This window comes from Urocampus carinirostris, chromosome 16 (genome assembly GCF_059441175.1).
Source record: "Urocampus carinirostris isolate Australia breed hairy pipefish chromosome 16, RoL_Ucar_1.0, whole genome shotgun sequence".
Classification (NCBI taxonomy): domain Eukaryota; kingdom Metazoa; phylum Chordata; class Actinopteri; order Syngnathiformes; family Syngnathidae; genus Urocampus; species Urocampus carinirostris.
In genome coordinates this window covers 27,382,019-27,400,814 of record NC_142364.1, presented here as the reverse complement: position 1 = coordinate 27,400,814, position 18,796 = coordinate 27,382,019, and the positions used below count along the sequence as shown (strand labels likewise).

The window sequence follows — 18,796 nt, the reverse complement described above, 5'->3', positions numbered from 1 at the left end:
AAGTGTCTTATCAATCATTTGTCATTTTTTAACTTGCGCAGAAAAAATATTCAGGAAATGGTAGAAGGCAGACGTCATACTCGCATGTGTATTTTGATGCATCTCATTGGCTAAGAGACACAGAGAAAATCCCAATGACATTACTTCTTACCAGCCTTAACGGTCTAGAAGCTGCTAGTGGTAGAAATATAATGTTGCACTCCTTAATTACATTAGAAGAGGGAGTTTTATCTCCAAGCATGTTCTCATGAAAAGAGCCATACCCGACCCAGAGGGTAGTGATCTATGATGCCGAAACTGATCCACCCCTACCGTTCCTCCTATGAAACTGCTCAGGGTGCATGGCTGGCGTTTTTGGATGTTTACAGTTTGTTCTTTGGGCTTTTGTCATAAAGTGTCTCGACAGTGAACATACACTGTTTCATGAGCTTCCATATGCAGGATTCCAAACAAGATGTACATCCCAAAAGGGGTCTGTAACACCTTGACTGCAAAGCGTAGTTAGAAGTCTGCCTATATATTGAACCGAACCATTTGTTGCCTTCAAATCGACTCGAATTAGAAAAAATGCAGAGAAGATAAGCATCACTACTCCAGCAAAGCAGATGTACTCATGAAAGGAGCAAATATGGCTCGCGAGCCATACGTTCCCTACTCCTGCACTATGGCATCCCACGCCAAACCACAAAGAGCAGCAGGAGAAAGGCGGAACAGCTTTCTTCGTTTTTTTTCCTCTTTCCTGCCAACAGCGTCACAACATCTAAACTGATCAAGTGTGGAGGAATACAAGGATATGGAAGTGGCGACAACTGCGTGATGGTGCTGGACCACGCCCCTGGGGCCTTGTGACTCATGCTATCAACGGCCTTCATAGCTGCCGTCTGTCCTTGCAAAACCTGACCCGGTGAACTACAAGGTTCCCCTTTGAAATACAGTGGTATCTCTTCATATGAGCTTAATTCTTTCCAGAATCGTGCTCGTAGCTTGAATTGCTCGCGTAACAAGCACATTTTTCCATTATGAAATTAGTTTAAAATAATTGGTCTGTTCTCGTCCCCCCTTAAGGGTCCAAGTGAACCCTAAATAGCTTCCTGATCTCTAAAACCACATGAAAGAAGTAATAAAACATAAAAACACGTTATTTTAGTTAAACGGACCTGAGCTTGCCAATTTTGGCTCTAATCTGGATCGTCTAGGTTAGGTCAGTGGTCGGCAACTACTGGGTCACGGACCTGTACCGTGCCGTGGGTCGTTTGGTACGTACAGAAAGAAAAAAAATGCCTTCGCTTTCGCTTATCCTGAATTTACTTGTGAATAAACGCTTTTTTTCAGCCAAAAATAAAGCAAAGTTTGGCTGCCCTTTACAATGTACTGGAGATTTATGGGAAATACTTCAGCCAAAACAACTTTGTGCAACGTGGCACCCTGTGTAAAAATAGTGTGATGATAAGATAAAGTCTAATGCCTTTTCCAATGATATGATCCCAAGTAGTTTTCAGCTCCATCCATCCATCCATTATTTGCACTGCTTATCCTCAGTAGGGTCACGGGGGTGCTGGAGCCCATCTCAGCTGTCTTCGGGCAGTGGTCAGGGGACACCCTGAACTGGTTGCCAACCAATCGCAGGGCACACACAGACAGACAATTCACTCGCTCATTCACACCTAGGGAAAATTTGGACCGGCCAATTAACCTAACATGCATGTTTTTGGAATGTGGGAGGAAACCCATGCACGCACGGGGAGAACATGCAAACTCCACACAGGAGGTTAGATAGTTTTGAGCTAATTATTATTATTTTTAATATCAGTCCTGGTCTTGAGAATATAGTCAGACATTAAATCGGGCAGTGGTACAATAAAGGATGCCCGACCACTGGTCTAGGTCACTGGTAGCAGACGACAACATCCTCGTAGATTTCTAATATTGTCACAATGTTTTCCAAAGTCTTGACTTGCAGTAATAAAATACATGCGACATTGTGTTTGGAAGGTTAATTATTGCCTTATAAAAGAAATTGCAACCATTCATAAGGGGAGCAATTGTCTGAGGTTGACAGGCATGAGATTGAGACACTGTTGATGATACTTAAGCACTTATTGTACGCTTATACTTAGAGTTAATGTATCTTTAAATTAAAATAAACACTATAATATTTTACAGCACCATTTTTTGGTGACAGCAGTAGTTTGCTTGCGCAAATTGGGACAAGCTGATGCTGGTGGTGAGTAGTTAGTGGTCTTGAGCATTATTTACTGGTAGCCACTGGGAATGCCTGTGGCCTGAACTTTCCTTTGTATGCTGAGCAAGATTTTTAAATAAAACTTTTATATTGGAATTCCAGTGTTTAGAAGTGCTCCTATAAAGAGGTACCACTGTAATTTAATTTGTACTTTCCAATCAACCTACCATGCATACATTTGCAATGCAGGACGAAACAGGAGAGCCCGGGAGATACCTGCTAAGGCACGAGGAGAACGCGCAAACTCCACACAATGAGTGAATGTGAACCCGGTCCGCTAAACTGTGGGACCAAGTGACTAACCACTCAGTGTGTATATAGGTAAGGTGGGTTTCACTCACCAGCTCGACCGAGCCGTAGTGCTTCCTGCTAAAGTCTCCCCGCCTGCAGCCGAGGTCCTCGGAGGCAGAGCTGCAACACAAACACATGCTGGGTTACCAGAAAACCACCTTTTACAAACACAAACAGCAAAATACTTAATGCCTTTGTCAACAAAACGTAAAACAATGTGAATTCTACTTAAGGAAAATTATACTCCATTAAAGTACATGAAGATAGTATATTTTTTTGGAACCGCACGTGGCCTCTCAACCCAGCATTGTACAGCGATTGCATTATTGTCCATTCAAACTGGTGTAAAAAGTCGCCTTTATTTACAAGAATGTGGCTGTGGTCGCTCCCACAGTGGTGCAGGATCCACCCTCCGTCGCCACTTTTTTGTAAATACGCCTTCAGTGTTCAAATATGCATTAGGTTATTTCAAGGCTTTAAAGCTTTTGTATGCCATTTCTTCAGTGCTGATCACATTCAAAGTCAAAAGCTTCCATTAGGAGGAAAATTGTGTTGGTCATGTTTCCGCTGCATGAATGGAAGAGAGGACCATCAACGCCATACATCGCTATATAAAACTTGAGTCACCAATACCACATTGAGATATCATGGGTACCTATAATTGCTTTACCTCTATAAAATTTGACAGATGCTTTTAGCAAAATACTTTACATTTCCTTAATTTTTATCTTATTAAAAGAAAATTTGGTGACATAAAAGGCAGCTGACTCCTATAGCAAGAATCAAAGCCTTTTTAAAGGCTTGTAACGTCAGCAAAACCGATACTTTTACTTGTCCATCACTCATTTTTATCTCGACTTTTTTTGCAAACTAGTAGGGCAAACACTACTAAAAATAAACTACTTGTGGTTATGTGGGGCTATCAACAAGTATTACCAGAACAGTACAGTTACTAACTCTCAAAAGTAGTTTTGGAAGTAACGCGTTAAAAAGGAACGAGTTCCTGGCAGTGCTTTTCTCTGTAATGAGTACTATAGCGCGTTATTGATCAAATTTGCTAACTCAAATGACGTCAGAGCATGGTGCGTTACTCTGCCACTTTTTAATAGCAGACCATGGATAACTGTGGCTTCGGTACTTTTATGGTTTCTCTTTCACTCATGAGGTACCTTACAACCCACATACCCCAACATAACGCTTAATACAACAAGGATAAAAGGTGGGCATGTTCATACCTACAAAATACAACTACATACAGTTATGGTGACACCGTCTCAAACACGGAGTACATAATTTCTCCTGACTGATATTCTTCCTACCATACATACTCACATCTCAGCTGTGTTTACAACGATTAAATAAAATACTGAAATCTGGGAGCCATTTTATATGCACGTATTTAGTTGTGTGTCACCAGTAGTGGATGGTGGACAGCGTGTGGGGAGGGGGTGTGGCTTATACAGGAACAACGAAATCAACAAGGCAAACGTGAGTACAGAATTCTTGTCTTTTTATTTCTAAATTTATTTTTGTTCATTATTTATTACTATTATTTTATGCCTGAAGAAAAAAAAGACATTACACAGAAATTGAGAAGATTTGAGTGGTTGGAAGCCCAGGGACAAAATGGATATGGAGTGTTTCGGTTAAGTGTTGGTTTGCAGGCAAAGAAATATGAAAGGTTCACCACTTCCACAGGTCCGTGTACACGTTTTATTCCATTTACTTTATTATGTGACCATTTTAAAGCAATTTAGGGGGTAGGTTCCAAGTAACTGGATAATTGCTTTCAGAATAACGCGCTACTTTTGAGTCGGTAATCTGGGGTAGGGGAGGGGTCATTTGGTCAATGCAATTACTTTTTGAATGAAGTAACAATAAACTGTAACTAATTACTTTTTTTCCAGTAACGTGCCTAACACGGATCAAAAGAGATATTACCGTATTAGTAAAGCAAAGTTGCTAATTGAGCTGAATACGAAAACAGTGTTGCCTTCGTGCCACTGCTGAGGACCCCACCCCCAACCTGTCTCTAATTCAATTAACTTTCAAAAGTGGAGGAGGAAGAAGGGACGCATGCAACAGATGCAAGGTGGAACAACTGCAGGTGGAGTGGGGGTTTGCATGGGAGTGGAGGAGGAATTATAATGCAAACATGCAGTCTTTCTTTTTTTACCGTTGATTGAACGTCAACAATTTACAGGAGGCTGGATCCACGCTGTTCATGTCTACTCCAACAAAACTGGTGAAGGGGGGAAAAGGAAAAAAGAACACCCCACACCCCCTATTCCTCCATGCACAAGACCTCTCCTACTCCTTTTTCCTTCTTCTTTGGCGTCCTACTAAGCAAGCAACATCCCCATCTTCATCCTCTTCACATATGTACTCCAGCTGATCACCCCTTCCCCAAAACCTCATCCCCCAAAACACCCCCAACAAAACCAAAACAAAAGAGTATCCGAATTGGTTGATGTGCACAGCCGGAGGAGAGTGTTTAGTGCCGCATGCCGCCCTCCCTCTGAACCTCCAACCCCACTCACCTCCTCCCCTCCCCTCCCACTTCCACGCATAATAACGCGGTGCGTGTGTAAACGCGACTCCTTTTTTTGTAGCCTCGTGTCTCCTCCCCTTCGCCTGGGTGACGTCACCGTGAAGCAAGCTTTTTCTTTTTCTTTCTGGTTTTGCGTTTTGCACTCGCCTGGAGCCCAAAGTGATGTCAGGATGTTCGATAACACAATCAGATGCGTGGAAAAGGAACAGAACGTGGTATTCATGAGTAAATAAGCAAACAAACAAACAAATAAATGAAAGCTTGTTTTTATTTAGACACAGCACAAACGTCAATCAACACTAAACAAAAAGAAACAAACTATTTGCACAAAACTTCGTTCTAGCAGTAGATTCGTAACCTGAAAACTTTGTAAGTAGAGACGCATTTTGAACATAAATGTGCTAATTCGTTTCAAGCCCAGGAAAAGTACAGTATATTTTTTAAATAAATCATAAAAGAGTCTCAGAACATGGGAAAAATACATGTTAAAATTAGATTGGTTGGTTAGATCCTTTAACCACTAGGGTCATAGTGGCTCCGTTTCGTGCGGTGGGTTTCAGGAAAGTACCGCCTGGCGGCGCCCATCCCTCTCCAGGCCAACATATGTTTCCACCCAGTCTCAGACCGGGGACCTTTTGCATGTAAGGTGAATGTGCTAACCACTGCACTACATATCACACAATAAACAAAAAAATAGAGACCCATTATGTAAAAACAAAAACAAAGAATAAAGGGAAATATAAATATTCATTTACCTTATTTCTTTGCATTTCTTGAAAAACGGATCCAATAACATCTGCTTTTACCAGCTTTTGACAATCCGTCGAAAATGCGCTAGGCAGACGCCATCATAATGAGCGATAGCCTGACTTTTTTCCGTGTAATTCCTTTCCACACATTCCGAGACTTTATGGAGTTTTCTTAAAATGTATTTAACCTGGACTGATTGAATGATAACTCTGTCCTCTATCAGAACCCGAACATACAGAGGACCCAGACGCGTAACGTTTTCACACAAGCTTTATTTCACGGGAATGGGGCAGTCATGCGCGTGAACACAAAAGCCAGTGATTCGGCGATCGCTGGGCGGAAGAAGTGAGACAGAGGAGTCAGGCGCGGGAAAACAGGAAGCCAGAGGCATACGAGATTGAAACCGGACAGGACAGACGGGATTGATACCGGATACTGGATACCGGACAGGACGGTACAGACAGGAACGATGCCGGATACTGGAGCAAGATACCAGACAGGGCAGGACAGATGGAATTGATACTGGATACTGGAGCAAGATACCGGACAGGGCAGGACAGACGGAATCGATACCGGATCCTGGATACACGAGCAAGATACCGGACAGGACGAGACAGACCAGATCAATACTGGATACTGGAGCAAGATACCGGACAGGACGAGACAGACGGGATCGATACCAGATACTGGAGACTGGAGCAAGATATTGTAAAGGGACAAGACAGGCGTGATCGATATCGGATCCTGGAGACTGGAGCAAGATACCGGACAGGACGAGACAGGCGGGATCGATACTGGATACTGGATTCACGAGCAGGATACCGGACAGAGTCAAAATACAAGTCTTGCAAGTGCAGAGGTTCGTTGACGGACTGACAAGGAGTGAATGAGAGCACTGAGTTTAAATAGGAGGGGAGCCAATCAGGCAACGAGCAGCAGCTGGCACCAAACGGGCGGGCCCAAGTGAGGCCAACGGGCAACCGTGGCATCCTCCCCCCGACATCATGCCGGAACCCCTCCTCCTCGTCATCTCTGAACTTTCAACGGAGACGGTGACACAAATAGTATGCTGGCATATTGTGCACTGGGTTACCAGCCCGTTTTTTACGTTCTGAAAACTCTGGGAGCGGCTAATAGCAGCGCGTACTGTACTGTATTTTTGACTTCGTATCCTGAAACGCCTTTGTAACTAGAGGCAATGTTTTCCCGTTCAGGTACTTGGAAAGAATAAACAAAAGTTGTTTTGTGCACTATTTATCAACCTTTCCAAAACCTTATTTGAATAAAGGAGGAAAGTAAAAATCTGTTTTTTGAATATCCAAATCATCGATGAATCAAAAAAATAACTGACCAGTTCATTCATTATGAAAATAAGCTTTTGTTGCAGCTGTTATTTGCTTGAATCGGGGGCTAAAGCAAAATTTGCAGGATCACCCACCCCTAGTTTATGCATCACCAGCACTGTCCAATCTTTCGCAAATATTTGCCCAAAAAATAGCTGTACAATACAATAATACATTACGTAAACATGTGCCCCGAGGGAGTAGGGTAAAGCCTAAGCTTTTAAGTGCCAACGCCTTTTCCATTTTTTTCCTTGCAGGGAAGACATATTTAAGATTTCAAAACAAAAACAAAAAACAGAACCTTACCACACAAATAAAAATAAGAAAACATTTCAAACTTATAATAATATCGCTGGCTACTCCTATAACATATAATACCCATTGAGAGAGAGTCACGCCATTTATTTTGAGACAAAATTCAACAAAAGGGCCAAACCCGCACTCCGGAAAAAAGCGAATTCTTTAGCACATTTTATTTCACTGTGTGATTTTTGAGTATTTGAGTAAATCTATGAAATTATTACCATGCCTGTATCCCATCCATCCATCCATCCATTCATTATCTGCACTGCTTATCCTCAGTAGGGTCGCGGGGGTGCTGGAGCCCATCCAAGCTGTCTGCGGGCAGTGAGCAGGACACCTAGGGACAATTTGGACCGGCCAAATACCCTGACATGCATGTTTTTGGGATGTGGGAGGAAAGCCGAGTGCCCGGAGGAAATCCACGCAAGCACGGGGAGAACATGCAAACTCCAAAAGTAAAGTTTGATCTCATGACCTCATAACGGTGCCGCACACGCGCTAACCTCTGCCGTGCTGCACATCCCGTATCCTATATAAAGATAAATATACTACCTAAAATTTGTCTCCTTTCGTAGTTACTTAAGAGTGTTGAGGTTCATCAAACAAAGTGCGAGCAAAGTTATCTTGTAAAAATGTCACAAAACACAGCAAAAAAAAAGTCCCAACATATTTACCTTCAGTGCAGACATAGCTGGGAGAAAAGGAGTGCACGTGCCCTGTGTATAGCTTGCCCCATACCTACTGCTCACAAAATCAAATTCCTTAAGGTGCTTTGTTAGAGCTTTTGGGTGTTTAAAATTTGTTATGTGCTTTTTCATCACAAAGTGTCTCAACAATAATCATAGATTGTTTAATGAAATTCCACATAAAGGATTATTTAGTGATTTACAACCAAAACGGGGTCTGTTGGTGTGACACCTTGACTGCATAGTTAAAATAGTTTCCTACGGATACTACACCAAATCTTTAAAGCAAGAGTATTGACAAACCACAGAGACTCAAAGCGACCAAACTGTTTTTTGCAAGTTTTTTTTTACTATAATCAGCAAGATACCAAGCAATAATGTCAACTAACACTGGCTGTGCCGCATTTAATGTCAAATCAACACAGATTTCCTGTCATACTAGCATTAAAAGAAGCTGTACAAAATCTTATACTTTTTTACTCTATGCCGCCACCTCATGGCTTATGTCATCATTGCAGCTCAGTCAGCTCATTCAAGATGCACATGCATGTACCTGCACTCAAATAAACTCTTCTTATTTTATCCCTCTTGGGGTTTGTTTAGTGTTCGGACTGGACTTGAAGGAGGCCATTTTAAAGCTACAGTACCAAATAAAAACAGAAACATGCAGGGACGAGTATGGTGTCACTCTCCAGCACATCCCCTAGTAGCATTCCTCCTAACTAATGTGTTCTGCACCAAACAGCTTTGCTAAAAGTAAGATAAAAGCAGATAGGCGCAGTCGGAAATAAAGGATAAGGGCTCTTTGAACTCAGTTGGTCATTGTTAACACATTTAGTACTTAACAGAGAAAATATTGAACTTTCAACTTTTTTAAATACACCTCAAACGATGCAACCCACCGTTAAAAAACACATGTTTATTTGATAGAACATATATTTTTGCTTATTGCTCAAATCAGTATTTCGTTATTGCAGTTTTTGTACCACTAGGAGGTGCTAAATAAAAACCAATGTCTCTTCAATTTCAGAAAAGTCGCAGCTCCATAGAGGGAAATGTAATTTGTGTTAACTAGAAGTCAAAGAATGTGAATACGTGTGAGGATATATCCAGGTACGTGCAAATGCAAAGGTTCAACAAGAGCTCAGGTAAATCTGACACCACTACAAAAGGCCACGGCGCTCACACATAGAGGCCAGCGCATGCCGGAATTTTCGTCTCAGGCTACACGCCGCTGGGCTGCTCATCAATATTTCAGCAACAGAAACTCCCCCAACTAGTCTGTGTGAATGGGGGTGACGAGAAAACACCTACAGAAGAGGATGAGGCTCAGCGGAGGTAATGAAGTTTGCAAAACTCTTGTTTCAATCGTGAATTTTGACAGAGAATCCAGAGGGAAAAAAATGAGAGAATTCTGCATGACATTTGATCTGAGATACTTGTAAGTAACTCCATCAAGCTGCCCTATGACTTTGCCATCAACATACTGTAGATTATATCAATGCAGTCGAAGCTTCACCACGGCAACAAGCTGACGCCGTTTTGACTTGAAAGCGAAACAAGTTGAAAAGAAATGTGATCCTCCGAGGCTCCAGTAATAATCTGTTAACCCGTAATTCCTTTTTCAAATCAAGTCACATTTATTTGTATAGTCTCAAAGGACTGCACAGGCCACAATTACACCATCCACTGATATGAAACCAACATGCAGGCAAGGAAAAACTCAAAACCTCAAGATAAGTGTTAGGAATTAAATATTAAAATGTACCGTTTACCAAATTGTTCGAATTAGTTATCTGACTCCACTAACCGAACACAACCTGCATTCGCCTAACAATGCACGCTCATTTCTTGATGGAAAAATGAACAAGAGACCGGCATTTCCACACGGGGGCAGATTCCATCGAATATATGTCCGAATTAGCCGAATTAGTGTCGTTCGAGTCTCTGTCAAGCCTCCTCTCTCGATCATCTGCCTTTTTCCTCTGCCCACGTTTTTTACGCAAACTGGTGTGCTGGCTCCTCCCATGGGCGTGCCAGGAAAAGCCCCCATGTAGGGTCCACCCCATCGCCTCGATGTCTGAAAAACTCATAGCAGAAGAGCGCTTATCAAAACAATGCCTGACGTCCTTCGTCAGAGTCCTGTTATCAAGATTCCCCAGCCAAAACATTCCGAATTTGGAACAGCGTGACCTGAAGCCCACTCAGTGAAAATCTTCATTGCACTCGATAAATGTAACTTGTATTTAATCGTATAAAATCCTTTATAATAAAATGTATAAAATCCTTTATAATTAAAATAAGAAACCTTGAGAAGGGTCCTCACAAGTGGTAATCCCCCTTCCAGGATGACCAGGCTGCAATATATTTTGCGTTGGGTAACAATACAGAAAACACAGCGAACATTTATAATATCCAAGAAAAATATGAAAGCAATGATGTATGTTGTACAGTGTGTATATAAACAAAACAGGCCTACGATAAATTTCAGAACAAAATACTTTTCCCCCTGTGATTTAGGATCTAGTATCAGTATTGCCACACACAGGCCGCCGCCCGTCAGAGCCACGAACATCAGGATGAAGCTTTACACCGAAAAACTACAGGGACCATATACTGAAAGTGCTGTATTTGTGTCGGATCAAAAGGTTTCTCCTGATGCTGGCAAGCATGGAAGGCAGCACTGTCTATTTTAGGAGGGCTAACAAACCCCTACCCAAATAAAATAGCCTGGAGAAGGATGGGCGCCGGTAAAAATAAAAATCAAAAAATAAGCGACAAGCTTGGGCTCAGACCGATCAAAATTTGACCATTTTAAAAAGGCACATATAGTCCAGTGACTGCACCTTTCAAAAAACTAACATAGATACATATTCCAATATAATCAGATACACCAATTCTAATGACTTCCAGGTATCTTTTCATTTTCAAGACACGTTTCCTTGATATAATTACATGAATATTAAATGAAAGAGGCTGGTATTATTCAGGGAGACATCTCTATCCTATATTTTATATTTTAGCAAAAGTAGGATGAACTCATTAAGAAAAAAAATAATCATATTTTTTTTATCGTTCACTAAACCAGAGGTGGCCAACTTTTTTTCTACTTGGAAGCTTCTTTTTTCGCCACTTTTTAGCGCAAAGGGCTAACAGTTTGAAATGCATTGGTCAGACAGCAATTTGTGTTATTACTATGTTGTAACAATGTTATTATTATGTTATTACCAGGTTGTAATGGTTAGAAGTAGGGTTAAAATAAACCCAGACAACTACTAAAAGTTTGTTTTTAAAGACACTGATCATGTCAATGATTTCTTTTACCAGTTAGAAATACATTTTCTAGAAAATCACGATGACCCATTACTGGTGACCCATTTCATCAGTGGGCTACCAGGGGCACATTATTGAAGACCCCTGCACTAAACTACAGTTACATAAAGTGCAAGGAGAAGTAGCATACCGTGAAAACAAATACACAACAATTCCTGGTTTAGGATACAATAATGAATCAAGATCATCTCAGGGGCCCAAGAAAACTTGACTTTGACATATGGGCGTTAAAGCGAAAATATTTTAAAGGCAGGTAACTCGAGAAGGCCAAAAAATCTAATGAAAGCGAAACATTTTGCTTTCTGAGAAAAAAATGGTTTTAACTGACATTGGGGTTAAGTTTTCTACTAGCTTCTCGGATAAACCTGATAGGCTACGATACTGCCATCGTGTCAACTAACACTAAGAAGGAGGCCATTTTGCCGCCGGAGTAACAAATAAAAACGAAAACATGCAGGGACGAGCATGACATCACTCTCCAGCACTTCCCCCACCCCCTCATCCCTCCTGAATAATGTGTTCCGCCCCGAACAGCTTCGTTGAAAGTAAGATGAAAGCTCGTCGCGCTCTTAGATATCAATAGAAGGGCAACACTGTTCTAAAATTGTCCACTGTGTTTCATTATTGAGGTCCGTTTGAGTATATGCTAGGTCTTTATTGGCATGTGCTGCTGGTGGACAAATCCGCCACCGGGGGGGCTTTGTTTTGGCAGATCAATTGAGTGACTTAGCCTTCCAGGCTGAGGTTGACATTTTGAGAGTAACCTTCAGGCAGGCATCAATTTTTGCCCATAGTTGTGTATGTGTGAGAACCGACTCGCACGGACGATCCCATGCTTGCTGATCTCTGGATACAAGCACGGCGTAGGTGGAAGCAATAAAGTCCACCAATCCCTTAAGCACCTGGGCTGTTGGGGCCACACTTCCTATGGTGTGTATTGGGCAAGTACAGCCTGGCAGGGCCCATCTCTTATTAGGCTGTTTTGGGGGAGGGGTTTGCTCCCCTACATGAAACAGGTAGTACTGATTGCCCATGGTTACCATTACTAGGACAAACAGGTATACAAACTCCCAGTGACGCATGCTGTCACGGTGGCCGAGAGGTTAAGGCGTTGGACTCGAAATCCAATGGGGTTTCCCCTCACAGGTTCGAATCCTGTTCGTGGCGGAATTTGATATATGACAGCAGTTCAAACTCTTTTAAACTCATTCAATGCTAGACGTTTCTCAAATGGAAAGGCCATTTTGACTGTTTTTTGAATACCTACTGAATATCTAGCTCAGTAGCTATTCAGGTATAGGACATCAAAATCAGAAAGCTTGAACCCTCATCTTTTACTAGAAAAAAATATGTTTCTAGCTTTTACCATTGTTTAGTAAACAACATTTTAACTTGAAAAGCATTTTTTTAATCTTCGCAACCTTGCTAAAATTCGCCCAATACTGTCTCAGTCAGAGGCGGAGATTATAATTGATGCGCTTGTTACCTTGATTGCTGTAATGTACTACTCTCCGGTCTCCCAAAGTCTAGCATCATCATCCAGCATGTACAAAACGCTGCCGCCAGGCTTTTAACTAAGACAAGAAAGTTTGATCACATTTCCCCGATTTTAGCTAACCTGCATTGGCTCTCTGTCAGGTTAAGATGTGGTTTTGAGGTTCTATTGGTATTGTAAGAAATCATACATGGACTTGCTCCTCATATCTTTCAGATTTAATTCCTCCCTATGTTTATGCTCGGAGCCTCAGCTCGGAAAATGCTCGTCTGTTAGTGATCCCAAGAGCCAAGAAGAGATCTGCAGGTTTAAGAGTGTTCTTCATTCACGCTCCAGTGCTGTGGAATGCTCTGCCCACTGAGATTCGATCTGCAACCTCAGTGGAACTGTTTAAATCTAGGCTTAAAACACACTTCTATTTTATAGCTTATGAATGACCTATATTTCCTGTTGAGGATATCTGTGTATTATTTGATATTACAACATCATCCATTGCAGCCTGGTCATCCTGAAGGCTCATGTGCACACCTTTCTCAAGGCTTTTTTATTTTCCTCAAACCTCGCTGAGGTTTTGAGTTTTCAATTGCCCTCATGTAGGTTTTAGATGAGGGAATGGTGTAATTATAGTCTGTAGTATGCAATAGTCATTGGTCTGTGGAGCCCTTTGAAACTTCTTGTGATTTAGGGGTATCCAATAAACATGACTTGACTAGACTTGAAAATACATCCCTCGGTTTTTGCAGGGTAATGGGGACCAGAACCACACGCGAAAAGTGAAAATCCGCAAAGTAACGTTGCACCTTCATAAAAACCCCCAAAGGGTTAAACTCCAGATGATGTAACTACCAACTGAGAGTATACAACTGTAGCAAAATGGTAAATGTAGATCTACAAAATATAACACACAAAAACATTATTAGAGTTGAATGAATGTTTTTATTGGATTATAAAAAAGTAAAACAAAATTGAAGGGCTGACAACAGCCCAAAATCATAAATAATTTAAAAAATAAGAATGAAATGGATTTAGTCGCCGAGTATTCCTTTTCAAATTTCAGTAATAGATGCCAAGCTAATGCTAGCTGCTAATACTATTACAGCTAGTGGCAGCGTCTGCAATGTGAGAGGTAGTTAATAATGTTGTGCTAGTCGGAGGTAATCACCCCTTAAGCAATGAAAATACAGATAGTCAAGCTATCAGCTAACTTCCATCCATCCATCCATTATCTGGACCGCTTGTCCTCAGTAGGGTCGCGGGGGTGCTGGAGCCCATCCCAGCTATCTTCGGGCAGTGAGCAGGGGACACCCTGAACTGGTTGCCAGCCAGTCGCAGGGCACACAGGGACAGACAACCATTCACTCGCTCATTCACACTTAGGGACAATTTGGACCGGCCGATTCACCTAACATGCATGACTTTGGAACATGGGACGAAACCGGAGTGCCCAGAGGAAACCCACGCCCGGGCTTCTCTTTCTCCTTTCGATGTAAAATAAATTTAGAGAGCGGCCGGCTAGATGCGTGCTTGCATCAAGTGTCCTCGAAATAAGCCAGATTTCCGCGATGATTAGAATAAAAACGTCCTAAATGTAGCGGTTTCCCAGGAATTATAGCTTCAGGTCGTCCGTTTCATGGGCTATGGACCTGGTGTTGGCAAGATTCATGGTCCGCAGTGGTGGCTTAGGAGATTTTTTAAGCCTAGCATGGAGGTTAGGAACCTTTTGGACTCAAAGTTATTTTGCTAAAATGTCAACTAATACTGCAAACGAGGATAATAATGTACTTACTTAAAGTCCAGACCACGTTGGACAAAAGAAAGGAGTGCGCGTGCACTGTATATAGCTTCTGCCATTCCTACAGCTCACCCAATCAAATAGCTCTAAGTGCTTTTGCAAGAGCTTCTGGGTGTTTAGAAAAATGTTATGTGGCGCTTTATCATGAAGTGTCTCAACAATGAACATAGATTGTTTAATGAGCTTCCATATTTATCAATTTACAGACAAAACGAGGTCTGTTTGTATGACACCTTAACTGTGAAACTGTAGTTAAAATTTAATATGCTGGACTGAATCCATTTTACAGTAAGTACTGTCTCACCTTTGCATCTGTCAATCAGCTCGGATGGTAATAATATATTGACTGTTTGCGCATGTTTTATATTATCGCTGAGCCATATGTACTCATGAAAAGAGCCATATGTGACATGCAAGCCATTGGTTTGCGACCCCTGGCCTAGCCGTTAGCAGTAGGTTGGATCAACCGCACCGCTCTTGCCCTCTCACTGGCACCGCCCCAGTTCCTTCCGGAACCCAATAATAATCCACGGAGCACCCGCTGGTGATCAACATTTCACTGTGCTCTTCTGACTTTTCTCAAAGTCCAATTCTATTTATGAAGTTATTTTCAATGTAACGAGCCGCTAAAAGCTAGGAGTGGTTATGCTTTCCAGTTTGTTTACAAAGGCAGCGCCTGCCGGCTATTTGACTGATAGCATACACCAGCCTATCACAGTCACTCACAGAGACAGTCACACCCACCAAATACAGAGCGCCCTCCCAAATCTGTCTCGGCTGTCAAAACGCAACATGCGATACAATGGTATCAATGACAACAAAAGCAAAATGAATTCAATTCAAAATCCAGAAAGGAGCGATCCAGTGATAACTGAAGCGTGAAGTAGCAAGGGGTCTCATCACTCGTTCCCAAAAACTGTCAGAGAAAATCGTCTTTTTGCGAGAGGATGCATTTCAAGCAAAACTCTTCGGTGCTTTTTTGTTTGCATTTGTAATACAGTACCTTCGATATGTAACCAATGCTTTCCATAAACACAAGGGCACTTTGCTTGCTAAATAACATTTCATTGGAAGAACACTGAACGTATGCATGAACTACTCATGAACAATGCATGAACTTTGCAAAAACTTTTCAGAGGCCAATTTTTCCGCTGTAGTGAAAACACAATTTCGCTCACCATGGCAATCGCATTCCATCAAGCATGCACGAAAAGACATCCCACTCTGACCAGACGATGAGCCTTCGTCCTTTTTTTTTTAAAGGAAAATCCTCCGTTGAAGCTTTGTTGCCCATTTTTTCAACCACTCTGTGTGGTATGACTACAAGCCACAGGGGGCTGCCTACACACACTGACTCACCAGCAAAAGGAAGCAACACTTGGAAGTGGGGGCTTCCTCAACGTGTGGACAAAACTCTTATCAAAGCCATTCCTGCCAACTAATGGTGATTTATACAAAGTGAAATCATTCTCAGAGGGTTGATTCTTACTGATGAGCAGCATGAAAAACCCTTTATAGTAGATTTTTAAATTAAACAAGGAAAATGTATTTTTACATTTTGGCACACGGGGACAATACTTCTGAAAACATCTATCTATACAGTATTGCATTAAATGAATCAATAAAAGCACATTTAGATATTTCACCTAAACTTGTAATGATACCCTACTATTGAACTCTAAAACTTGTTGAATCTTTCCATGTTTTTGTGTTTTGTTTCCGCAACCTTGTCGTGAGCCAGCTCAAACTTTATTTTGAAATCCATCTTTTTTAAGTCATTCAAGACAGTTCAATGCTCTTGTGTTATCTTTCCAGTTGAGACAAACATTGATGATAGACCAAGGTTTATCTAACTCTCCTCACATCTACATTGGGGTTGAGCAAATTGCCTTCTGTTTTAATCGTTGTTATTTTAGATTTGGACCTTTGGCCCAGAAATTTTCTATTGTCTTAAATTAAAGAAATATGTTTAAGCAGCGTCAATTTTTGCAGTTCTAAACAAAATTTTGTTTAGAATTGGGATTTTACCCATTTTAAAAATTACATACCCATATAAATGAATCATTGTTGTAGAATGGGATCTCCATCTATTTTCCATACAATACCTTCAAATGTATAAATATCTTTTAATTTTAATTTATATTCTGTTTGTGTTTTTTTTTAAATCAAATTATCATATTGTTTTATTTTTTATTTAAAAAAAATGTTTTTTAAATACATAATAATAAATAAGATAATAAATAACATTGATAAATACTAATAAAGAAACACATATTGACAAATCAGATTAAAGGAGTGTACATTTTGCTGTTTTAACATTTCCTTCGGGTTTTAGAACTACCCCTCTATCAAAGAGGACGTATGTATTTCCATAATGTTCTAAAATTCGGTTCTCCACCTGTATTGAGCATGTTGTTTCAAGACAATACCTTCAAATTTATTTTTGTTTTGAAAATGTATTTTTTATTTCATTTTATTTTTAGAATAAACTAATAAATAGGTGCTAATACTCAGTCATGGTGGCCGAGAGGTAATGCGATGGGCTCGAAATTTTAATGGGGTTACCTTCACAGGTTCAAATCCCTTTCCTAAAGGTTACTGCTTAATGATAGTTGTGCTAAACTTATTTTGATATTCTACTTAATACCGTGTTGATATCATACTATTGAAATTCAAAACCTGTTGAATCTTTCCATCTTGTTGTTGTTCTCTCTGTATAACTCAACTCCTCCTTTTAAATACAGAGGGTACTTCATGCTTCGGTTATCGCTGGTTCCCTGCTTTGCAAATTGTCTTTTTGTGTCATTGATATCAACGTATCATGCCTTGTGTTTTGAGAAGACAGCACACAGCAAATGCTATCGCGGGGGCAGGTTATGGAGGGCTTTGTGTGTTGGGTGGGCATGACTGACTGTGATACGCCGGTGTGTAATTGTCAGTAAAACAGCAGGGCGGGCGCAGAAGTCATTGTGTTCACCCAAAACAAACTGGGAAAAATGGCGACAGCCAGCTTTTAGCGGCTCATTAAATTGAAAGTAAATTCATGACTTACAATAATTAAGCCATTTCTTCCTGTTGCATCCGATGTTGTGCAAATGTGGTCAACAATATTTTTAACTAATCAATCATTGCTCAAATAAAATACCATACCAGCGTAAAACGCCATTTATAACGCGTACTCAACCTTTGAGCTCTTATGGGTAAAAGAATGCACATTATACACAGTACAAGAAAAAATAAGGCAACTTTTTTTTCTAAAATAAGGCAAGTTTTATTTCTTTGTGTGGGGACCCAGTAGCAAAGGATCATGACCCAGTAATGGCCCGCGGCCCAGTGCTTGCTGACCACTGGTCTAAGAGATTTAGTACAAAGAAAGGGCTCGGGAGAGCCCTTTTTAGAACAGGTTGGAATTTTTTATCTGAGGGTTTGTTACTTGTTACCGTCTTCTCCTGTTCTCTTTACATGTTTAAAATCCATTGATTTCTTCTCTCCATATCTTGAGTGTCTACTAAAGAGAATTTATATGACGAGAATTTTAAATCATATCGAGATGTTTAATATTATTTAGCCTAAAAAACACATTATTTTATATTTGTATTCTATTTGATTCCCAGAATTTTCAGTCTATTTGTTTCTGCCAAAATAATAAAGAAAAGATTCTAAAAGAACTAATCTCAAGAGGAACAATCGAAAACAAAAATTGGGGTAAATGTAAATTTAAGTGGGTAAGCTTCAATCGTAAACACTAATTAGCTCTGCCATTGAATAGCATCCTCCCTCAGGCTGCTGAACGCCAAATGCCAGAAGGTCGCTGAGCATCCTGGGGGAAAATGTCATTGGGCGCAGATACGTGACTTACATTTGAATTGCATTAGTTGGTTCGGACATTCGATGTGATTTGGTTGCACTACATAATACAGCAACATCTAGTGGTCAAAAAGGGTCCCTTTAATGATAACTTCTAGCATCGAGTGTTGTTTTTACTTTTTCAGAATAAAGTGCAATTGCAC

At 40.8% G+C, this 18,796-nt stretch overlaps 1 protein-coding gene and 1 non-coding gene across 6 annotated transcripts in view; one reads left to right on the top strand and one right to left on the bottom strand.

Moving 5' to 3' along the window:
* garnl3 (GTPase activating Rap/RanGAP domain like 3) overlaps positions 1-18,796 on the bottom strand; it is a 103,950-nt gene that overhangs the window by 72,138 nt on the left and 13,016 nt on the right. For 4 of the 5 annotated variants that reach the window (XM_088356207.1, XM_088356210.1, XM_088356208.1 and 1 more), the window contains exon 2: positions 2,584-2,653. In XM_088356207.1, coding sequence (XP_088212333.1) covers positions 2,584-2,653 — 70 coding nt within the window. Of the gene's footprint in view, positions 1-2,583; positions 2,654-4,709; positions 4,851-18,796 lie in introns of those variants that run through there. The other variant, XM_088356209.1, reaches the window with a different exon arrangement.
* trnas-cga (transfer RNA serine (anticodon CGA)) lies at positions 12,585-12,666 on the top strand. Its single transcript has one exon. It is a non-coding gene; the product is annotated as a tRNA-Ser (tRNA).